Source organism: Entelurus aequoreus, linkage group LG25 (genome assembly GCF_033978785.1).
Source record: "Entelurus aequoreus isolate RoL-2023_Sb linkage group LG25, RoL_Eaeq_v1.1, whole genome shotgun sequence".
NCBI classification, from domain to species: Eukaryota; Metazoa; Chordata; class Actinopteri; order Syngnathiformes; family Syngnathidae; genus Entelurus; species Entelurus aequoreus.
The window spans coordinates 23,562,286-23,587,899 of record NC_084755.1 but is presented as its reverse complement, the minus strand read 5'-3'; the positions used below and the strand labels follow the sequence as shown (position 1 = coordinate 23,587,899).

General features: G+C 40.9%; 1 protein-coding gene across 4 annotated transcripts in view; it reads right to left on the bottom strand.

Moving 5' to 3' along the window:
* The window catches only part of cacna1ia (calcium voltage-gated channel subunit alpha1 Ia), a 566,877-nt gene that overhangs the window by 246,425 nt on the left and 294,838 nt on the right, over positions 1–25,614 (bottom strand). For 3 of the 4 annotated variants that reach the window (XM_062036515.1, XM_062036516.1, XM_062036514.1), the window contains exon 4: positions 21,361–21,494. The exons of the other annotated variant lie outside the window; for it this stretch is intronic. In XM_062036515.1, the coding sequence (XP_061892499.1) occupies positions 21,361–21,494 (134 nt within the window). The remainder of the gene's footprint in view (positions 1–21,360; positions 21,495–25,614) is intronic. 4 annotated transcript variants of the gene reach the window in all.

Sequence of the window (25,614 nt, the reverse complement as noted above, 5' to 3'; positions counted from 1 at the left end):
CACTATGCAAGAAATACTGTATACTGTGAACAGACATGCACACTGTACTGTACAGAAGAGTGCACATACTGCACACACACTATTAGGTATACCACACAGACACTGACAAGCACAGGTTTCACACAGACACAGGGGGAGGGGATAAATGGCCTAAAAATAAACATTTTTGAAAATGATTACGCCCACTTCAGTGATGGTGCATTGGGTCATTTGAGAGATATTATGTATTGGAAGTTGGTAGCTATCATGAAATAAACCCCCCAACCCACCCAAAAAACTAAATCGGACATGATTTTTGCCCCCTTTTCCTCCCTTCTATCATTAAAAATAAAATAATATCTTAGGAAAACACATTGGCATAACGGCAGCTGTGCAGCAAATTGAGGCTCAAAGTCTGTATCTATTTGTGGTTAAGCTTGAGGAGAAGGAGAAAGGTAAAATGATAACATGCATCGGAGAGCACCACAAAGAAAGGTGTAGGCCAGTTCATGGTACAAGGGCTGCATGCAGGTCAAGATAGCCCATTTCCAAGAATGCTATAGTGGCTGGACAGGCACTGGACATGTCCTGAACTCAGTGTCAGACGTGGCTGCCGAATACTTGGATGAAGTGAAGCAGCTGACAGATCTCATGCTGCCCCATCTGAAGACTGTCCTGGCCAGGCAGAGGATGGATGAGGAGACCTTCCCAATGGACCCTGTCAGTGAACAGGCTAGTAACATTGATGGCACCCCTGTGCACAACATTGGGATGGAGAGACAATGTGGCAAGGTGGACTACAAACTGAAGAAGTTGGGCACACTGAACGCAGTCAATAGGTCAATAATTTTACAGAAGAGCCAGGAGCTTCAGAGGTTTCAAGGCAGCAGCACAAGCAAAAAGGGAGGTTGAACTCAACTGGAGTAAATTCATGAAGGCAAAATTCGAGAGTAGGGCAGATGAGAAACAAGAGATGGCTCAAAGAAAGGAGAGTAAGAGACTAGACATGCTGGACACACTGAAATCTTTTGATGGCCCCTTCACGATAGTGGGGAAGTTGAAAAGTTCCTTGTGGATGAAAGTCTGCACAAGAATGCAAAGCTGCAGAGAATGAAGCTTGAGGTTCAGTTTGCCAGAGAAAGCACCAAGCTTCTGCCTAAAGTCAATCCTATCTTCACAATCCAGGTGACACTTCCCAGAAATGGCAAAAGTGCAATTCTCCAAGTCATAATGGATACTTAGAATTTTATGGTGGTGGTAAGTATTCATGAAAACAGGTAGCCTAACATTAGTGAATGGGTGAATTCTGGAAATAACCTAAAAATCTTACACAGTGCACCTTTAAGCAAGGGGTTTCTTTCGTGCTTTCAATTTTGCAAAATCATCCACCACATCATTGAAGTCCAACTCTCTTGTCAGCTCACTCTCAATTGCCATTAGAGATAACGCATTTAATCTTTTCTGAGTCATTCTTGTGCGCAGCTCATTTTTTACTCTTGACAAAAGAGAGAATGAGCGTTCTCCCTCACAGTTACTGACCGGTAGAGTGAGAAAAATCTGTAGCGCAATGTATGTATTAGGAAACGTAGGCTGTAGTCCAAAATGTATTATTGTTTTGAGCAGTCCTGAAGGGGTCCTCTCCTCATCAGTGTTGTTGAGCTGTATAAAAGATTTGAACTGTATAAGCTCCTGTCCAAGACTTTCATTGAGGTCAGATGGGTATGATTCAGTGAGAATCTTGGCCTTGTGAAGGACTGAAGCATTGGACTCTGTATCCAAAGAGAAAAGGACACTGAACAAATTGTTCAGATGTTTGTAGGCCTCCAGACGGTGATTAAGGCTTGAACTCAGTTGATCAATAGAGGCAATAAATGTCTCTATTTGAAACAGTTGCCTTCCCTCAAGCACAACATCTGGGGATGCTGATTCATCAGCAAACTTTTTACGTTTCCTCGTCCGTTCAGCCCTGTAAGATGGGGTGCCACCCAACATGTTTAAGGCTTTCTGCTCAAAATGATCAAATAGATCTCTTTGGGAGAGAACAAAGGTGCGCAGAGATTCCAGCAATCTAACTGCTGTACCAAGGTCCATGTCTGCTTTTTGAAGTTGCAGACTTGTGGCCTGAAATCTGGACAGAACAGTGTCCCAAAAGCCTGCCATGAAGGCCATCTCAAGTGAATCCAGCTTCCGCACTAGACTGTCAGCTTCAGTTCGTGTGTCTCGTTTCTCTGTGTCATCAGTGGAAATAACCTGTAGTGCTGCTTTTATTTTACTGTAGTTCTGCCACAGTGCTTTGGTAGATTCTGCACGGCAACTCCAACGCGTGTTGGATAAAGCTTTAAGTGTGAGATCTATGTTGGAATTGCCAAATACCCTGTCCCATCGGTGTGTGGATGCAGTTGTGAAGTTGTAAATAGACTGAATCAAGTCAAAATACTTAGAGACTTCATTTACACATCTGTCAATGCTGTTGACTCCCACCAAATTCAAAGAGTGAGCTGCACATGGAATATAGTGTATTAATGGGTTGCTTTTCTTTAAGTGAGCCTGCAACCCATTATACCTCCCTGACATGTTGCTGGCATTATCATAAGCCTGCCCCCTGCAATTTGACAGCTCTAACCCTAGATTTTCCAACACAGACATGACACAGTTAGCCAAACTTTCACCTGTATGGCTAGTAATGGGCTCAAAACCCACAAAGCGTTCAACAACACTGCCCTCTTTGCTAACAAAACGGAATATGAATGTCAATTGGTCCACATGAGATAAATCTGGGGTTGAATCCACAATGATAGAGTAGTATTTGCTTGCTTGCAGTTCATCTGCTATAGCCTGTTTGGTTTTTGCACCCATCAATTCAATGAATTCCTCACAAATGGTGGAGGACAGATATGAGGTATTACCTCGACCCATCTGCCCAAACTTTCTGATGTGATCCTTTAGAAAGGGATCAAATTCAGCCAGGACCTCCAGAATACCAAGGTAGTTCCCATTGAGAGGAGACCCTAACGATTCATTTTTACCCCTAAATGCAAGGCCCCTTTCTGCAAGGAATTTAATGACTGCAACAACTCTTTGTAACACCTGCCTCCAATAGCTGCTCTCTGCCTGAAACTGTTTGAACAGGTCTGCATCAACTGTGGCACCTTTGGCGCGGTTCAAGACTGCTTGCATGCAGGTTATGTGCTCAGCACTTCGCTCATGTTCACCAAATCTTTCTGAGTGTTTCCAATCACAATAGCCTGTCACAAAAGAATGCGTTTTTGGGGAAAACAGTTTGCATGCAAAGCAGTAAACATTACCAGTAGAGGGAGAGTACATCAGCCACTCTCTTTGTACTCGTTGTCCATTGGGCAAGTGTGAAGTAAAATGTTCATTGTTTAGGCATCGGGTTTTGCCTCCTAGCCCACTGTTCCTCACAGAAGCTGGATAATGGCTGTGACGGTTGTGAAATGATTTTGCACCTCTTTGAATAAGAACTTCCTTCATTGACTCAGTGAGGGTCTCAGCCCATTTAGCGGGATCACTAGGTAGAGTTGTCACTGTAGATGGTGTTGAAGAAAGATTCAGCTCATTTTCTATGCTGTCCAGAGGTGCAGTGACCTCACATTCATCCGAGCAACTGGCTACTGCTGAATTGGTTGAATCATAAGCATCAGAAGCATTTGGTTCAGTGTCTACACTTGTAGTGGTCTCAGGATCTTGGGAGCTACATGCTAGCTCAGGTGCATTGCTAACCTTAGCTGAATTTGCAGTAGCATTTATAGAATTGCTTTCAGCAGATGTCTTTGTACTGAAGAAGCTGGAGATATTTGGAACACTCTCAAGTAAAACTGATTCCTTTTTTTTCTTTTCTTGCTGAATTTTTTTTCTAGCTCCTCCACTTAAACGTTTATGATCCATATTTCCCTTCTTTCTTTGCACATTGGCTCTTTGCCTATCACAACAGATAAACCAACTATGTGTGTGTGTGTGTGTGTGTGTGTGTGTGTGTGTGTGTGTGTGTGTGTGTGTGAGTTTGTTTGTGTGTTTATGATCGGTGCTGCTTCCTTCAAGTGTGTGAGGTGATTTAGAAAACTAGCAACCCAGCATCAACACTCCAAAGCAGAGAATAACAGCTTACTAGCATAGACAATTGAGAGCAGAGAATCAACTGATTCGTCTGATAGACAGCAGGAGAGCAGAGTGGTCAGTGATGATCGAATCAAGAAAATGTCTAAATGGCAAGGGAACAGACTGATTTGTACTGAGGAGAAAGAGAGAGAGAGCCAATTACAGTGAAATATATTCCAAAAGAGCCAAGTGACTAGCTGAAGGCAGGGACAAATGCCTTGGAGTGACCAACAAGAGTGCAAAGTACCAAATGGCAAAATGTGGAAAGACCAACAGGCAGATCTGCTTTTACCTCTTATCTTCACAACCAAAAAGTTGCTAAATGATGTTTTCAGTCGCTAGCCAGGTATGGCCAAAAGACGCGAAATCTAGCGGCAAAGTCGGTCAATCACACTGACAGTGAAACAAATATTTTGAAAAGATAATAATTGTACACCTTTGTGCACTTTAGTCTTCTATCTAAATATTTTCACAAAGGACACCAAGGCAGCTTGCTAGCTATGATGGGAGCAACAATGTCTGATAGACAGCAGGAGAGCAGAGTGGTCAGTGATGATCCAATCAAGAAAATGTCTAAATGGCAAGGGAACAGACTGATTTGTACTGAGGAGAAAGAGAGAGCCAAGTACAGTTAAATATATTCCAGAGCCAAGTGACTAACTGAAGGCAAAGACAACAGCCAGATACCTTAGCAGAGACCAACAAGAATTCAAAGTACCTAATAGCAAGATGGCGAGACCAACACAATAAATTGTATTAGGATTTAATTTATTAACGTTAATCTTAACAGCCAAAAAGTTGCTGAATAATGTTTGTAGTCGCTAGCCAGGTATGCCCAAAACAAGAGTCGCTAAACCTAGCAGCAAAGTTGCTTAATTGCAACACACTCTAGGATTCAGGGGAATTAAGGATAATAAAGATATTAATTGTACAACTTTTTGTACTTTTTTTCTAGTTTTTTGAGTCGCCAGCCATGTATGGCCAAAAGTCGCTAATTGAATGCCAACGTTGCTTAATCGCCAACACACTGGGACTCACTGAAGGACTGACTGAATAAAAAAGATAATTAAGATAATTGTGTACTTTTCTCTTCTGATATTTTCTCTAAGGACCCCAAGCTATCTGCAAGCAGCAATAATGTCTGACAGACAGGAGAGCAGAGTGGTCAGTGATGAATGGCAAGGGAACAGGCTGATTTGTACTGAGGAGAAAGAGAGAGAGAGAGCCAATTACAGTGAAATATATTCCAAAAGAGCCAAGTGACTAGCTGAAGGCAGGGACAAATGCCTTGGAGTGACCAAGAAGAGTGCAAAGTACCAAATGGCAAAATGTGGGAAGACCAACAGGAAGATCTGCTTTTACCACTTATCTTCACAACCAAAAAGTCGCTAAATGATGTTTTTAGTCGCTAGCCAGGTATGGCCAAAAGACGCGAAATCTAGCGGCAAAGTCGGTCAATCACACAGTGAAACAAATAATTTTAAAAAGATAGTAATCGTACAATGTCTTGTACTTTTGTCTTCTTTCTTAATATTTCTCAAAGGACACCAAAATGTCGCTATCTGCAGGCAGCTTGCTAGCTATGATGGCAGCAACAATGTACCTTAGAGTGACTGACCAACAAGAGCTCAAAGTACCTAATGGCAAAATGTGGAGAGACAGACACAATAAATTGCATTAAGATGAAGAGAACTGTTGCTATTATTAATCTTATCATCAACCAGAAAGTCGCTAAATGTCACCAGCCAGGTATGGCCAAAAGTCGCTTAATTGGCCACACACAGTAACAGAGAAACTAACAAAAAAAAGATCATAAAGATAATAGTTGTACAACTGTGTGTACTTTTGTCTTCTTTCTAAATATTTTCCCAAAGGACACCAAAATGTTGCTATCTGCAGGCGGGAGCGTGCCTATGTTCCCCGGGTCCTATGTTCCCCGGGTCCTATGTTCCCCGGTTGTTCCTGGGTCTTTGTATGCGACCGGGGAACTTAGGACCCTTTTTCTAAAAAAGGGTCCTATGTTCCCTGCATTGTATCTGGCGAAATTGCGAAATTGTGCCCTGACCAAAACCATCCCTAAACCTAACCTGTCACAGGGCGTTGTGGAGCACTTTTTTTTGGCGAAATTGTGCCCTGACCAAAACTATCCCTAAACCTAACCTGTCACAGGGCGTTGTGGAGCACTTTTTTGGCGAAATTGTGCCCTGACCAAAACCATCCCTAAACCTAACCTGTCACAGGGCGTGCGGCAGCAGATAGAGCAACTCAAACGCGAACTTCCTTCCTTCGACAACTTAAACGCGTCTCTGTCATGCGTGTCTGCGTGCGTCTTACTTAGTCGCGCATTGGAAGCAGCGGGGAACATAGAACCCTTTTCTGGAAAAAGTGTTGTACGTTCCCCGCAGCGGGGAACATAGAACCCTTTTTTTTTAAAAAGGGTCCTTAGTTCCCCGGTAGAGGGGAAAATAGGACCCGGGTAACATAGGGACGGGGAACATAGGGATGACCCGCTGCAGGCAGCTTGCTAGCTATGATGGCAGCAACGATGTCTGCCAGACAGGAGAGAGTGGTCAGTGACGATCGAATCGAGAAAATGACAAAATGGGTCAAAGACCAAAAAGTTATTAACTGACAGCAGTGACAAATGTCAGACTGTAAACTTTCTCGAAAGAAAAGGACAAAATGGGAAGATGCTGATAATAACAGCAAAATGGAAAATATAAGAATTTCCAAGTAATGCTCAACTCAAGTGTGTGTGTGTGTGTGTGTGCGCGCGTTAAACTTCTTGTTGAATGATTTCAAATTATCTCTGAGTCTGAACTGAGGGAAAGGAAACCAAATTTTGAGCAGTCTCTCACGAGTTCAAAATACCAAATGAGGAGATTCTAAAAGAACAGACCGGTTTATGAAAGACTTGATGGGGGAGGGGCACAGCTAAGAATACTTGAGTGAGATTCTGTGATCCAAATTCGAGATAGAGCTTTTTGATAATGATAATTTGTCAGAGTAAGGTTGTGTAATCAAAATTTGAGAATGAGCTTTGTCAATCAATCAAGAATATTTGCATTAAGTTCTGTGATCAAAATTCAGAAACAACCTTTAATAATTGATAAAGAATATGTGAGTGAGGTTGTGTGATCCATCCAATTTGAGAATTAGCTTTGATAATAATGATTGAGAGCCTCTGGCCCTCTGTGGATCATGGCCGCGGGGCCAATTTTGCCTGGCCCCTTGGGGCCTCTGTGGGTCGTGGCCGCGGGGCCAAGTTGGCCTGGCCCCTTGGGGCCTCTGACCCTCTATGGATCGGGGCCAAGTTGGCCTGACCCCTCGGGGCCTCTGGCCCTCTATGGATCATGGCCGCGGGGCCAAGTTGGCCTGACCCCTTAGGACCTCAGGCCCTCTGTGGGTCGCGGCCGCGGGGCCAAGTTGACCTGGCCCCTTGGGGCCTCTTACCCTCTATGGATCGTGGCCGCGGGGCCAAGTTGACCTGGCCCCTTGGGGCCTCTGGCCTTCTGTGGCTCGCGGCCGCGGGGCCAAGTTGGCCTGGCCCTTTGGGGCCTCTGGCCTTCTGTGGGTCGTGGCCGCGGGGCCAAGTTGGCCTGGCCCCTTGGGGCCTCTGACCGTCTATGGATCGTGGCCGCGGGGCCAAGTTGACCTGGCCCCCTGGGGCCTCTGACCCTCTATGGATCGTGGCCGCGGGGCCAAGTTGGCCTGGCCCCTTGGGGCCTCTGACCGTCTATGGATCATGGCCGCGGGGCCATGTTGGCCTGGCCCCTTGGGGCCTCTGGCCCTCTGTGGGTCGCGGCCGCGGGGCCAAGTTGACCTGGCCCCTTGGGGCCTCTTACCCTCTATGGATCATGGCCGCGGGGCCAAGTTGGCCTGGCCCCTTGGGGCTTAAGATTATTATTTTTGCAAAAGTAGTTTTGCTTGGGTCGCGGCCGCGGGGCCAAGTTGGCCTGGCCCCTTGGGGCCTCTGGCCCCCTGGGCCTGGGCCCGGTAGGCCCGGTCATTAATCCACCTATGCCCATGCTTGCCTTGTTTTCAGCTGTACGAATCATTCTATTTGCGAAAAGGATAAACCTTTCCTCAGAGTTTCTAGGGAGGTAGTCAAAAAGGGCAGAAGAGTGCAAGATTTTACGAAATGACGAGAGAAGCATGCAGTCCGAATAAGCGGAATCGAAGAATGCATGAGTTTTCAGTGATCACTCAGTGAAAGGTTTGTTTGTTATACGTTTAACGTTAGTATTTCCGATTTAGGTATTATCTTGATATTACAAAACCCAAAACCAGGGAAGTTGGCACGTTGTATAAATCGTAAATAAAAACAGAATACAATGATTTGCAAATCCTTTTCAACTTATATTCAATTGAATAGACTGCAAAGTCAATATATTTAATGTTCGAACTGAGAAACTTAGTTTTTTGGGAAAATAATCATTAACTTAGAATTGAATGGCACAAAAGTTGTCACAGGGGCATTTTTACCACTGTGTTACATGGCCTTTCCTTTTAACAACACCCAGTAAACATTTGGGAACTGAGGAGACCAATATTTGAAGCTTTTCAGGTGGAATTCTTTCCCATTCTTGCTTGATGTACAGCTTAAGTTGTTCAACAGTCCGGGGTCTCCGTTGTCATATTTTAGGCCTCATATTGCGTTACACATTTTCAATGGGAGACAGGTCTGGACTACAGGCAGGCCAGTCTAGGACCCGCACTCTTTTACTATGAAGCCACGTTGTTGTAACACATGGCTTGGCATTGTCTTGCTGAAATAAGCAGGGGCGTCCATGATAACGTTGCTTGGATGGCAACATATGTTGCTCCAAAACCTGTATGTACCTTTCAGCATTAATGGTGCCTTCACAGATGTGTAAGTTACCCATGTCTTGGGCACTAATACACCCCCATACCATCACAGATGCTGGCTTTTGAACGTTGCGCTTATAATAATCCGAAAGGTTATTTTCCTCTTTGTTCTGGAGGACACATCGTTGACAATTTCCAAAACAATTTGAAATGTGGACTCGTCAGACCACAGAACACTTTTCCACTTTGCATCAGTCCATCTTAGATGAGCTCGGATCCAGCAAAGCTGGCGGTGTTTCTGGGTGTTGTTGATAAAGGGCTTTGGCTTTGCATAGTAGAGTTTTAACTTGCACTTACAGATGTAGCAACCAACTGTAGTTACTTACAGTGGTTTTCTGAAGTGTTCCTGAGCCTATGTAGTGATATCCTTTACACACTGATGTCACTTTTTGATGCAGTACCGCCTGCGGGATCTAAGGTCCGTAATATCATCGCTTACGTGCAGTGATTTGTCCAGATTCTCTGAACCTTTTGATGATATTACGGACCTAAAATTGTGAAATCCCTAAATTCCTTGCAATAGCTGGTTGAGAAATGTTGTTCTTAAACTGTTGGACAATTTGCTCACACATTTGTTCACAAAGTGGTGACCCTCGCCCCATCCTTGTTTGTGAATGACTGAGCATTTCATTGAAGCGGCTTTTTTACCCAATCATGGCACCCACCTGTTCCCAATTAGCCTGTTCGCCTGTGGAATGTTCCAAATAAGTGTTTGATGAGCATTCTTCAACTTTATCAGTCTTTTCTGCCACTTGTGCCAGCTTTTTTGAAACATGTTTCAGGCATCAAACTCCAAATGAGCTAATATTCGCCAAAAAATAACAACGTTTTCCAGTTCGAACGTTAAGTATGTTGTCTTTGCAGTCTTTTCAATTGAATATACGTTGAAAAAGATTTGCAAAACATTGTATTTTGTTTTTATTGACGATTTACACAACGTGTCAACTTCACTGGTTTTTTTGTTTTGTATACAGTATATCCATGCTCTTGTCCTTGACTGTGACGTATCACATAACCTAGTTGAAATAAAAGAAAAAACAAATGTGAGCAAAATCAAAAAGAGTTAAGCTTTTAGCTTTTAGCAATCATAAATGAAGCTTACAGCACATACACAATGTTGACATCTATAGTTATATTATGATTAAGACCGGGAAAATACGCTATTCGTAAACGGGGCGTACAACAACAGCAACAAACATGGCTTATTTAGACACAAAGTTAAACGATACATATTTATCCGGGAGAGTCTTGATACCAATTTCCTTGACCCAGCCACACACTAAGAAGTTGTAGATCTCCATGCTTTTCCAAGTTTTCATCCGTTTTGTCGTGTAGAATGGCGTCTAGAGCACAATAGTTCAATATGTCTGGGAATGCAACTAATGTATAATCCTTGATATCACTCAACAAATCTTTTTTGATGAAGTATTAGGAACCGTTCCATTGCATAGTTTGATTTTTTTTGCTCGTATCTGCTTTTTGCAGGAAGATTTAAGCCTCTTTTCAAAGCCATACACAGCAGTTCACGCGGTGCTTGCTGTCAAGAGACATCTTGGCTTGGTTGACCACCACTGGTTTTCAATTCCGGGAAGAAGTCACATACAAGCATTTGCTACTTTTACTTTTTTTGTCTCAAAAACCTAAACTAAACTGCATTTCCAATTGCAATTTTTGAAAAATAAATTCTGCAAATTCAGGCGTCTCTAAAAAAAGCCGTCTGTCAATGTTCAAAAACATTTAATTTAAGATGAAAATAAAACCTATTTTGTTGATTTGTTGAAATTCTGTGCTTAAAACATTGGTTAAAAATTCATAAAATCACAAGCAGATATAATGTTAATGAAAAAATATGCCCTAAATGGGTAATTTCATGATTTTTTTTTTCTACATCTAAAACACTTTCTTGTTGTTTACATCAGTGTTTTTCAACCACTGTGCCGTGGCACACTAGTGTACCGTTAGATATTGTCTGGTGTGCCGTGGGAGATTATGTCATTTCACCTAATTGGGTTAAAAATATTTTTTGCAAACCAGTAATTATAATCCGCAAATAATGTACCGTTGTTGAGTGTCAGTGCTGTCTAGAGCGCGGTAACCATGTAATACTCTTCAATATCAGTAGGTGGCAGCAGGAACATGGTTTGTAGTGATTACAATATGCAGATGACAGCGGGAGGCAGTGTGCAGGTAAAAAGGTATTTAATGCTTAAACCACAAATAAACAAAAGGCGAGTACCGCTCAGAAAAGGCATTGAAGCTTAGGGATGGCTATGCAAAACAAAACTAAAACTGAACTGGCTGCAAAGTAAACAAAAACAGAATGCTGGACGACAGCAAAGACTTACTGCATGTGGAGCAGCAGACGGTGTCCACAAAGTACATCCGTACATGACATGACAATCAACAACAAAATAGGAGCGCAAGACAAGAACTAAAACACTACACACAGGAAAACACGAAACAATTCTAAATAAGTCACGGTGTGATGTGACAGGTCGTGACAGTACACCTACTTTGAGACGAGCTATAGCGATGCATGGTTGGTTATGGTTTGAATTTATATCCAACAATTGCGAGAACACCTTTTTACGGTCAATATCGGCTGCTGAGTTTCATTTTTTAATGTTTTCTGCTAGTGGTGTGCCTCGAGATTTTTTCAATGAAAAAAATATGCCTTGGTTCAAAAACAGTTGAAAAACACTGGTCAACATAACATGTAATGGTGTTTTTTTTAGGTCCAAACCTTTGCATATATTTTGTTTTAACAGGCCATCTTCAGACTTGTCAGACTTTTCTAACTGTCTATTTACGTGCCAAAGTCCTCCGACAGGCCAAACCCCCTTCGACTGCATCTTAACTCCGTTAGCCATGTTGTAGTTTTTAGCGCTTAAATATCGAGTCTACTGACAGATATACTTTGTATTAGAAATGGCAACTGGAGAGGATTTTAGTATGCATGTGCATGTACGAGCCAGTCCGCCCCACAACAAGAGAATAGAGGAAAGTCAGGAACTTATTGACCACAACTTTGGACTACAACTGAATAAAAATGACACACTTTTTGAGTAAGCCTCTACCACAGTGGTTCTCAAACTTTTTTTCACCAAGTACTCACTTTAGAAAAAACTTGGCTCTCCAAGTACCACCATAATGAGCAACATTAAAATACAGTAACATATTATGCCCAAGTATTCATTAAAAACAAGGCAGAGGTTTCATTTAACAAGTATAATTAATATTTCACCCCGAGAGGGACAAGCGGTAGAAAATTAATGGATGGATGGATTTAATATTTTTGGTCACTGTAACAGTACACACAGTTTTAACAGTTACACTGTGTTTCAATATAACAAAATACAATACTGTAATTAAGGGATTATTTGGCGTACCACTCGCGGTGAACATACCACAGTTAGAGAATCCCTGCTCTACCATATATGGAGAGACATCTGCTGACGTAACTAATGCAAAATATGTCACTAAAGTCTCAAATACCTCAAAAGGCGATATTCTTTTATAAGTATTTCCACCATGACACCATGGTTTGATTTAACATTTTCAGGCGTAAAGGGGATACCGAATACATAAAAACAGGTGCTAGCAGGTGAGAAAAAGTGGTTTTGCATAATTGTTTTGCATTAAAAAAAATAGAGATAGATAGATAGATAGATAGATAGATAGATAGATAGATAGATATATAGATAGATAGATAGATAGATAGATAGATAGATAGATAGATAGATAGATAGATAGATAGATAGATAGATAGATAGATAGATACATAGATGGATAGATAGATAGATAGATAGATAGATAGATAGATAGATAGATAGATAGATAGATAGATAGATAGATAGATAGCCTAATTAATGATTGGATATTAAGTGTATGTGAAAGGTCAATTCTTACGTTGTTTACTTCCGTGACGACCTACTTAAAGTTTTGTAATCAATCAAAAATATCAAGCAGCGAAAATGCGCCATAAATGGATAAGTGTGCAGAGAGTGTTTTGCATTTTCCCCATCTGCATTGTAATGGATTTAATTGGGTGCAATTTTGAAATTTTTATGGTGCTTGGACATTTTATTATGATATCCACAAAGTTCAATGAGCAGGTTGTGTCTGTGACTGTGCTTGTCAACTTTTTGTGTCGGTTGCATGTTTTGCGCCATGACTAGGGAAGGTTGTTTGGATTGGGTCTTATAAGTAAAATGCAGTGATGTTTTCTCTTCATGGCCATTGACCTGATGCACTCGAGTTGGCAGCAAGACGGCGCGCATATGCGCAACAACCAGATTGTCAGATATTTAAAATAACTACAAAAACACCTCACACGTCTCAAGAAGCCAAATTCAAGATGCTGTCAGTTTGGACTAGTGTTGTCCCGATACCGGTATTAGTGTTGTCTCGATTTTGGTACCTGTACCAAAATGTATTTCGATACATTTCGGTACTTTTCTAAATATAAAGGCACTACAAAATGTTTTATTATTGGCTTTATTTTAACTAAAAATCTTAGGGTGCATTGAAGGCCTACTGAAACCCACTACTGCCGACCATGCAGTCTGATAGTTTATATATCAATGATGAAATCTTAACATTGCAACACATGCCAATACGGCCGGGTTAACTTATAAAGTGCAATTTTAAATTTCTCGCTAAACTTCCGGTTGAAAACCTCTTTGTATGATGACGTATGCGAGTGACGTCACTAGTAAAACGAAAGTATTGGTACACCTTTGAATCCAATACAAAAAAGCTCTGTTTTCATCTCAAAATTCCACAGTATTCTGGACATCTGTGTTGGTGAATCTTTTGCAATTTGTTTAATGAACAATGAAGACTGCAAAGAAGAAAGTTTTAGGTGGGATCGGTGTATTAGCAGCTGGCTACAGCAACACAACCAGGAGGACTTTCACTTGGATAGCAGACGCGCTACCCGACCCTAGCCGCCGACCGCATCTACGATCGGGTGAAGTCCTTCGTCGCTCCGTCGATAGCTGGAACGCAGGTGAGCACGGGTGTTGATGAGCAGATGAGGGCTGGCTGGCGTAGGTGGATAGCTAATGTTTTTAGCATAGCTCTGTGAGGTTCCGTTGCTAAGTTAGCTTCAATGGCGTCGTTAGCAACAGCATTGTTAAGCTTCGCCAGGCTGGAAAGCATTAACCGTGTAGTTACATGTCCATGGTTTAATAGTATTGTTGATTTTCTGTCTATCCTTCCAGTCAGGGGTTTATTTATTTTGTTTATATCTGCAGTTAAGCCCGATGCTATCACGTTAGCTCCGTAGCTAAAGTGCTTTGCCGATGTATTGTCGTGGAGATAAAAGTCACTGTGAATGTCCATTTCGCGATCTCGACTCTCATTTTCAAGAGGATATAGTATCCGAGGTGGTTTAAAATACAAGTCTGTGATCCACAATAGAAAAAGGAGAAAGTGTGGAATCCAATGAGCCAGCTTGTACCTAAGTTACGGTCAGAGCGAAAAAAGATGCGTCCTGCACTGCACTCTAGTCCTTCACTCTCACGTTCCTCATCCACGAATCTTTCATCCTGGCTCAAATTAATGGGGTAATCGTCGCTTTCTCGGTCCGAATCGCTCTCGCTGCTGGTGTAAACAATCGGGAAATGTGAGGAGCTTTTCAACCTGTGACGTCACGCTACTTCTGGTACAGGCAAGGCTTTTTTTTATCAGCGACCAAAAGTTGCAAACTTTATCGTCGATGTTCTCTAAAATCCTTTCAGCAAAAATATGGCAATATCGCGAAATGATCAGGTATGACACATAGAATGGATCTGCTATCCCCGTTTAAATAAAAAAAAAAATCATTTCAGTAGGCCTTTAAACATATGTTTCTTATTGCAAATTTGTCCTTAAATAAAATAGTGAACATTCAAGACAACTTGTCTTTTAGTAGTAAGTAAAAAAACAAAGGCTCCTAATTTAGCTGCTGACATATGCAGTAACATATTGTGTCATTTATCATTCTATTTTTCTGTCAAAATTATTGAGGACACAAGGTAGAAAATGAATGATTAATCTACATGTTCATTTACAGTTAATATCTGCTTACTTTCTCTTTTAACATGTTCTATCTACACTTCTGTTAAAAGGTAATACTCACTTATTCTTCTGTTGTTAGATACTATACATTAGTTTTGGATGATACCACAAATTTGGATATCAATCCGATACCAAGTAGTTACAGGATCATACATTGGTCATATTCAAAGTCCTCATGTGTCCAGGGACATATTTCCTGCGTTTTTAAACATTATATAAAAAAAAAGAAAAGAAAAAGGAAAGACGATTTTGTGATGCTAAAAAATATTGATGTAATCATAGTAGTATCAACTAGATACACTCCTGTACTTGGTATCATTACAGTGGATGTCGGATGTAGATTCAGTTTAGCTACGAACAATGGGAGACCGGGCTTTCTGCTCCGCTGCTCCCAGTCTGTAGAACGCCCTCCCTGACCACCTGAGGGCACAGCAGACTGTGGATGCTTTTAAAAAAGGCTTAAAAAACCTTATTTTTAAAAAAAACTTTTTTTTTTTAGATATATGCATACTAGTTATAGCTATTTGGCCGTTCTAGTTTTTATTTTTATTTATTTTTTATTAACTTTTTATTTTTTATTTTTTTAATACACTGTAGCACTTTGAGGTTGTTTACTCAATGTAAAGTGCTTTTTACAAATACAATCTATTATTATTATTATTATTATTATTCACGGACCGGTACTTTTCAGAGGTGGTATAGTACCGAAAATGATTCATTAGTATCGCGGTACTATACTAATACTGGTATACCGTACAACCTGCGCCGGACTGTAATGTTTACACGCTCTGTCCATTTAATAACGTGTTTTGCTTGCTTCCACCAAAACCCCAGTGCATTTCTGTCCACCTTCCTTTGTAACACTGCCAATTCTCCCGGTAAACTCTTGCATTACCTAAACTGCTCCCCTGGCGAGTGTGTCGCCATGCAAGTCCCAGCGTTGTGCTAAAATGTTACCGCGGCTCGATGGAAATGTCACAGACTGAAGAAGAGTCGAAGTGTTGTTTTGGGGCCAGCCATTTCCACCCACCTCAGACACAACCATATCTGCGCGCCACTAATTGAACGTGGGCAGTTGGGATCCTGAATAAGGGCTACGTCGTCAAAAGGGAGTTGTTAAACCAAGAAGGACATACTTGCTTTCTTGTGTTGAGCTATGATGGCACATATATTGCATTGGTGTTTTATGTCACCCGAGTGGATGATAGTGAGTGACAACATCTTTTACACATAACACCCACAAACCCTTTCACGATTGCAGGGATTAGTGATCAAATTGCATCTGGGGGACATCTGGAGGAGTAAATATAATGAAGAACACAGCTGTGCCTCAGTATTTTGTCTTTGCGTGTTTACTGAAGCATTGTTTTGGAGGGTTATTAGTGGACAGCTATTGAACTGGCAGCCCAGGGCCGAATCAGGCCTGGGAATGACACCGTGCCTGCCCCCGGGGTTCAGTTCAGTTGGGAGACAATCATTTTTTCAAAAAAAAAAAAATCCTAAAAACACAAGAGTGTTCCTTTTGTATAGGAACTCGGACCGATGTAAACCCATTGGCAGATCTTCATATTGACATTTTAATCTCGCTCGCAAACACTGATCACTTGTGAGTTACACAACTCAGGTGTCCTTCAAGTCAACCCTTTAAGGCTGTGTCTACACTAAGCCGGATAACCTCTTAAACTAATAATTATTTAGCCAAGTCCCCTCCCTTTTGACGGTTACATTAGTTTTTCGGAATGTGATTCATGTAACCAAAGTATTGCTGTAGATTGCAGTCAGTGGTCATTTGTCCAACTTATTTATTTATAGAAGTAGGTTCCATTTAAGGTCCTCTTTTTTTCATCATTCGGGCTATTTAACTGGTGGCCGGCAAGTACAGTTTATTAGTTTAGTCTTTATTTGAAGGGACAATGCACCGAAACATTAAGCTCAAAGACTAAGTTATAGCTAAATAGATCATTTCCATCTGCAGTCCCTGGCTACCTAAATTAAAGAGATACAACAATCATGCAATACAATTATAACGATAAAATGATATTATAGCATGTAATCAAATTAAGAAAAGTCATAAAATGCCCTTTCATTGACACATACTTATTATTATTATTGTGCAAAGGAGGTTTTACATCTGGGTACGCTACACTGCCCCCTGGTGGAGGCTCATGTGTTTCTATTTGTCACAGCAGATGTAAACTGGACAAAATGCTTAAGTGGCGCTGGTGCAGTGTTATTTAGGATTCGATGGGCCATTCGTATCGATGCACATTTTTAAATATTAGCAACATTTAACAATCTATATTTTTGGAGAACTAAGTGATCGTGGTGTTGTGGTTTTCGGTCAAAAATTTTGAGCGATTGTTTGTGCAAGGTTTCCAATGGCCTCAGTGTCATTGTGCTTGCCTAGAACCAACATGTTTTGCAATAATAATCATTGTATTCAAATAAGTTTATGAGAGACTTTGATTAGCTTTTAAAAAAAACACAAAAAAAACAGCACAGCACTCCTGTAAAAATGTCTGACAAAATGAATAGACCGAAATCAAATGTGTACTGTAGAGGAAGCTGGGTCCACTGAATATACAAAATAAAACCAAAGGTGCAGGGTCAAGTCCAGTCTACTGGTCCTTAGCTTTCTTGAAAGTTGGCCCCCAAAACAATAATAATAATAATAATAATATATTTTATTTGTAAAAATCACTTTACATTGAGTAAACAAACTCAAAGTGCTACAATGTATTAAAAAAAATAAAAATAAAAAGATAATAAAAAAAAAATAAAAAAATAAAAACCACAACTACCAAATAGGTAAAACTAGTATGCATACTGTATATCTAAAAAAAAGTTTTTTTTAAAAAGAAGGGTTTTTAAGCCTTTTTTAAAAGCATCCACAGTCTGTGGTGCCCTCAGGTGGTCAGGGAGAGTGTTCCACAGACTGGGAGCGGCGGAGCAGAAAGCCTGGTCTCCCATTGTTCGTAGCTTTGTCCTCTGAGGTTGGAGGAGGTTAGCCTGTCCGGAGCGGAGGTGTCGTGTGGAGGATTTGGGAGTGAGTAGTTCTTTGAGGTAGAGGGGGGCATTTCCATGGAGGCACTGGTTAACAACTTAGTTGAATATCCCTGGCCTAAAGCCCCCTGCTTAGGATTATTTCTCATATTCCTGTCTGTTTTCCTGCTTCATCATATTTTCTGCAATATTGCGTTAAAAATGGAAACACCTCTGGAGAGTTCTGCAATGAGGAAGACCCAACTTAGTAGGCCCGGCTTTGACAGCCGAGAAAAAGAAGCTGCCTTAAAACGTCAAAGCTGTAGGGACTTAGGTGTCAAATTAGCAGTGTTCTTGCTTCAAAGTGTCCATTAAAGTCAATGTTCTCCGGGAACAAAGTACTTTTCCTGCATAATTGGCAATAAATATACTTGAATTTGAGTGAAAAAGTAGATCAAAAACCAAGTTTTATATTTATATTGCCGTACGCAAATATTGCAATTTCAGTATGAGGAACACATTCTATTCATGGATGACAGTGTGAACTAATGTGCTTGGATTAAAAAAATATATTAACCAAATGCAAAACAGAAGATTATGGCAAAAGAGGAAGATTTGGTCAAAGTAATTTAGCCTAATCTAAAGTGTGGAGTTGAAATGAAGGTAGGTCCAGGTGTCCAAACATGTAAATATGCAGATTAAACTATCTCAGAGGGCATAAGATGACATACTAATTGAGTAATTTAGTGATTTTACCGACTAATTCCATGGCAGAACGCTACAGGGTTTAAAGGCACAAACACACAATGGGCGTCCACAGTTCAAATGAAGACTAATGTTCCTTCACCTTAACTCTCTCTACCTTGTCTGATGTACTCTGCTGATCCATCACACTAGCACACACTTACTTGGTCCACTTATTGTTGGTTCCAATGGTGATACATCATCCAAACTTATTACTTTTTCTTTTTTTAGGTCTGTCAAATTTAACGCTTTAAGGGACAAGCGGTAGAAAATGGATGGATGGATGTGGATTAATCCATCATCACTATTAATCGGATAAAAATGTTGAACAAAATTGACACATCCGTCGCACGGAATTACAAAAAAAATCCCTGAAACATCTCTGGCTTTGGAAAGCGTGTCCAGGTAGTGTCTGGGTAGGCTGGAGAACCAAACTTGAAATGCAGTTGGAGGGTGCAGACCTCCACCAAGCCCGATTTTACGATAATAAGAAGTCCTCCGGATGATCTGGAACATTCTCAAAATCTAATCACTTGTTCCTCATCCCATCTCAGACACTTTTTGAAAGTTTCATCTAAACCCGTCCATAAATGTTCTGGAAATGTGGCCATCAAAAAAACTTTGTTGATAATTCCTGCTGTATTAGTAATTGTGAAAAATATAGACATAAAAAAATATATATATACGTTGACGTTTTATATTTTTTGGTAATGTAAATTTGAGCAAGTTGCAAACAACCCATTTAATCGTAATTAATCAAAATTAATATGTGTGGGGAGGCGTGGCCGGCAGACCGACAGATGGCGGCGAGGAGGCGTGGCCAGCGGGCCAGCGGCGAGGCGGGTCGCGCCGGGATCGACGCTGTAACAAGTATCAGGTGCGTGGGCACAATTATATAGCCTCCTCCAAGTGTGTAAAAGGGCGGCAGCCGAGACCGACGGGGCAGCAGAGGCAGTTGGAGAGCCAGCAGCACATGCAGCGCGCAAGAGACAGAGAGCAAGAGGCAGACGAAGACGCGACCGACTGAAAAGCGGACCGAAGAGCGAGCAGTGGAGAAGGAAAGAGTTGAAAAGCGACCCGACCTGAGACTGAGTTTGATTGAAAAATAAAGAAAGTCAACGCTGCTTGCAGTCATGTCAGTTCTTGGTGGTCCATGGAACCCAGACGACAGTGAGAGGCTGTCACAATCTGTCTTTAATCTAAATAAAAATTTGAACCGTTTGGCAGCACAGCTCTAGTGACGAGTTGTTTCCAAATATCTAGTACTATATTTTCCAGACTATAAGGCGCTCTTAAAATCCTTTATTTTTCTCAAAACTCGACAGTGCGCCCAATAACCCCTGCGCACCTAATGTACGGAATAATTCTGGTTTTGCTCACCGACCTCGAAGCAATTTTATTTGGTACATGGTGTAATGATAAGTGTGACCAGTAGATGGCAGTAACACATAAGAGATATGTGGTAAGAGGTATGATGGCAATATCACTCAAGTAAACAACACCAACATTTTATATGTTCCTTTGAAAATATAGAACATTAATCAATCAAAATGTTTTAGTACGACTTTAGTAACCTTTTGGCACATGCTGATCTGTATTTGGGATCTGCATGATTCCTGAAAAATTGCTCGCGTCCGCCTTTGTAGTCCGTACCGACGACGTAGTCGATAGGCTTCTTCTTTTTCTCTATCTTCTTGTTATAGGACATTCATCGTCCGCTGTTGCCATTTCTAATATAAAGTAGTGTAAAGTTCTTACTTATATCTGTCAGTAAACTCGCCATGAAAGCGCTAAAACATACCGGTGTAGTGAGTTTGTATTATTCACCCAAGGAACTTTAGTTATTAGAGTTCCGGTCGGACGTTTTTTCACGGGACACATTTCTGGCCTTGTTGTTGTTTCCGGATGAGGACATGCTGCTCCGTTATTGATTTAAGTAAAATCTGAATGTCATTAAAACAGTTAGCGCCATCTTTTGACACTTCTTCTACCCCCGTCCTTGCACGCTACACCGCTACAACAAAGATGACGGGGAGAAGACGCTGCCGAAGGTGAGCCACGTAAATAAGACCACCCACAAAACGGCGCATCCGGAAGCGACTGTCAGAAAGTGGCTTGAAGAAGATCTGTAAAACATAATCTATGCAACATTTTGACCAAAGAACTACCATTCCATGTTATGTAGACCACAAGGAAGTGTTTTCCATTTAGGAAAAAATAAATAATAATATGACTCCTTTAATGCGCCCTATAATCCGGTGTGCCTTTTATATGTAAAAAGATTGAAAATAGACCATTCATCGGCAGTGCGCCCTATGGTCCGGAAAATATAGTAAGTCTTTTTTTCCTCAAAACTGTATTTCCTGTAAGACTTTTCCAGAACAAAAAGTCGTTTATCACAGACCGAGATGTTTTGCTTTCCATCTAAGCACCCCCGCTGGTCTTACAATGCTTCTCTATAATAAACAGGATGATGTACACTTCTGCGAACAAGAGATGGCCTGGGTAAAGATCGTTAAAAAACCCGGTCAAGCTTTTACTGGCACAGTTCAAATCGTTTGCGAAAATGAGGCCCCAGTCTATTCCTGCTTGTGTGCTGCAGCTCACCCAGCCATGACGATGAAGAAGTCCAGCCTGTTCCAGGTGTCGCCCAGGTAACAGTGGCGACCAAAGATACCGAGAGCCACCATCTTCACCACCATCTCCAATGCAAAGAAGATGTAGATGAATGCGTCGAAGGCCTACGACAAAAAGAATGACAAACAAGTTTATCAACAATCTAAAGCACAATACAATCGAGAAAGTGAGGACCACAATGGATGTGTTCACTGGGATGCAGGATAGATAAATTATCCAGAAGGTTTTTTTTTTTTTTAAAGTTTTCTAGTCAAGGGGTGAAATGTGTTTTGATTGTTTTTTGACCTTTTATCAATTCAAAGGTCTCAAAACAATCTGTGACCAATTTTCTACCTTGGAAAAACAATTTTACGTCTTTTTAAGTTAAGTTCACGCTCCACGGCAGCATTGCAGGGCATTTTTAGTCGAGTGGTCTACAGTCTGTCACAGTTTACGTGGAACATAATTAGCAAAGTTTTACTTTGGAAATAGTTCCATAACTTCTATTTGTTCGATATGTGATGTTCGAAAAAGCTTTTTTAATTCCACCATTTCTCCAGGTCTCTTCTATTCATTTCAATTCACCAATTTATGTTGAACAGAACAAATGTACCGTATTTTCCGCACCATAAGGCGCACCTAAAACCCTCCAAATTTGTCAAAAGCTGACAGTGCGCCTTATAATCCGGTGCGCCTTATATATGGACAAATATTGAGCCACAACAAACTTCATTTTCATAAAGTTTAGGTCTCGTAACTACGGTAAACAGCCGCCATCTTTTTTCCCCCGTACAAGAAGAAGCGTGCGGTGCATGCTGGGATATATGACGTTTCATTTCCATTTGTGTGTTTATGTAAGACCCCAAAATGGCTCCTATTAAGTGTGTTGTCTGTCTAATTATAAATAATGCAGACGAGCCGTGTTGGCTGAATTCTCAACGTTTACTCACAGCGTGCTCATAACCACATTCTAACTGCCGGCATGGCGAATACAACAACGCTTCTCAGGGCTACCGCGCATGTTCATCACTCCCGTTGGATGCTGGGTAGTGTAGTTGTTATATTCCCTAGCCTAGCTCATAACATCACATTAAGAGACACGCTTACGCGCTTAATTCAATACTCGCCGTCATTCCGGGTGGATTGACAAAAGAACTCCAGCCGCTAGATATTGGTGTCAACAGGGCATTCCAAGCTAGACTGCTAACTGCGAGGGAAACAGTGGATGACAGAAGGCAAACACACGTTCACCAAGACAGAGAGACGGCGCCGGACGACATACGCCACTATCTGCCAGTGGATCGCAAATGTCTGGGCTGATTCAAACTCAACTGTGGTTGGAGCTTTCAGGAAGGCAGGAATTGTAACTGAACTGCTAAACAGCAGCGACACTCACTCCATTAATGACGACTTCGCCGAGACGGAGCCGGCCATTTTGGATGCCTTATTCGCCCAACTGTTTCATTCGGACACTGAAGAAGAAGAATTCGAGGGATTCGTGGATGAGGAATAACTTCATAAAGTGAGCTTTACATGTTTATTTTGTGTGTTGTGTTGTGTGATATTAACGTTTGAGCAACGTTGAATTATTGATATATTGTTATTGCTCTGCACTATTTGGAGTGTTACTATATTGTGATAGCACTAACGTTTGATTTACGTAACACGAGTAAATCAGCTGTTTATTCATTTTGGGAGTGAACAGAGTTGTCAGAACGCTGGTTTGTAATCTATTAATAAAGTTTGACTGACCTATCTGACTGTTTTGTTGACATAGGTGCGCCTTATAATCCAGTGCGCCTTATATATGAAAACATCCATTGAATGTGCGCCTTATAATCCAGTGCGCCTTATAGTGCGGAAAAGACTGTTTTGTTGACATAGGTGCGCCTTATAATCCAGTGCGCCTTATATATGAAAACATCCATTGGAGGTGCGCCTTATAATCCAGTGCGCCTTATAGTGCGGAAAATACGGTACCACTTAATGTTGTCCCAATACCAATATTTTGCTACTGTAGCAACATTTATTTAAATATTTTTATACTTTTCAAAATAAAAGGGGACCACAAACATTTTCCGTAACACTTTAGTATGGGGAACATATTCACCATTATTTAGTTGCTTATTAAAGTAACAAAGACTTAATTTAGAGTTATTTGGACACTAGGGGAACATATAAGGCAAACCTGGGCAAATTAAGGCCCGGGGGCCAAAGGCGGCCCGTTAAGCTTTTCAATCCGGCCCGCCGGACATTCCCAAATAATTTTTTTAGATCTTTAAGATGGAAACTAGCTGCCATTATGATGTGCAGTGATACAAAGTATTTCAATGGTTGGAATCTGCGCTTATGGATGATATACCAGTTACTATGGTAATCTAATTAGTTACTATGGTCATCTAATTAGTTACTATGGTAATCTACGTCACAGCAGCTCAGACGAGGCACCAAGCAGTGTGGGCGGGAAGCGTTTCCACAGACGCGGAAGAAGATTTTCACAACAAAGTTCTAAAGCTTAGTGATATATCAGATGTATCAGATTGTAGGTGGGTTTATTTTGTACCCTTCGCGTTCATATGTCCCTGTTTGTTGCGTTTCACTTGATTGTAAAATATGTCGATTGAAAGGGGGTGTGACATACATATTTTGTCAATATTCAGTGTTTTATCGTTCATAGAAAATGTAAAATACCATTACGTTTTTTAAGGCGGTCTGTCATAACGTTTTTAGCATTCAATCAGACATTATTGTGAGGTATTGTATTAGTGTTCCTAAAAATAGATATACTGGCCCCCAGACACATTTTCTTCTCTAAATGTGGCCCCCGAGTCAAAATAATTGCCCAGGCCTGATATAAGGGCTAGGGTTAGGGTTAGAGTTAGGGTTAGGGTTACTAATAAGCAGTAATTCTGAGGTTATTGAGGGAAGACTCTTAGTTAATGGCTTACTGGTTGTATAATAGAATAAGGCATTAATAAGTACTTAATAATGACTAATTAAGAGCCAATATGTTACTAATTTGCGTGTTACTAAGCAACTAATTAATGGTGAATATGTGTTCCCCATACTAAAGTGTTACCAAAGTTTCATTACTGGCTGTATTTTTAACACAAAAATCTTATGATACATTAATCGTGTCAATGCCCAAGCATTCACACATATAAGATTCTACACCAAACAAAATCCTATATTTATTATAATTCCGCCGCAGAAGTTTTTGGCACGCTCCAAAGCTCTCGAGAGGTAATTAGGAAAGATTTTATGTAAAACAACAAAAAAAAGTGGCACGCACTCCAGTCCAGTGGAGCAGATTGAGTATTAAGTATTGTCTTGATATTATTTGTATTTTGTCTTGTTTCTGAGTTCTTAGAACACATTTTTAGCTACAAGTGTTTCGTAAAGCATCAACTCGGCGAGTCTCAGTAAAAGAAAGCAAATGTCAGCAAAACCTAAAAGAATTAAGCTTTTACCTAAGGCAGCAATCATAAATAAAGCTTTCAGCAAATACGCAATGTTGATACCTCTTGTTATATTTTGATAAAGACGGGTAAAAACATGCCTTCTCGTAAAACAGCGCGTGCAACAGCAACAAACATGGCTGTAGGCGCGAAGTTAAATCATGACATGCAACGTTACCCGGTAGAGTCTTGGTACCAATTTCCTTGACCCATCCACACACAAATAAGTTGTAGACCTCCATGCTTTTCATCCGTTTTGTGGTGTAGAATGATGTCTGGAGCGCCAGATAATTCGATATATCTGGGAATTGTGGCTAACAAATAATCCTTAATATCACTCGACAAATCTTTTTTTGATAACGAATAGGGATAGATTCCATTGCACAGTTTGATTTTTTTGCTCATATCTGCTTTTAGCGGTAAGATTTAGGCCCCTTGCGTACTCAGATAGTTTACTACACTGGAGTAGCCAAGTTGGTTTTAGTCATTGGCGGGCCATGCGTTTCCCATCCAGGCCTTTAGTGGTATCCGACTTCAATGATTACCTCTCAAAATACCATAATTGATGTACCCACATGATCATTGCTGGAGAAATACTATACAGGAACACATTTACGCCCTACTGGGCATTGAATCTCATAAACAGTGTACAAAACGGGTTATTTTCTGGCGCATTTAAAAATCAATTAAAACACATCAGCAATTAAAACATATCTTATGTGGTACTGTCAAAATTAAAATTGCAAAAAACATTAAAAGTGAACAAAAAAAAAAATTGGAACTCACT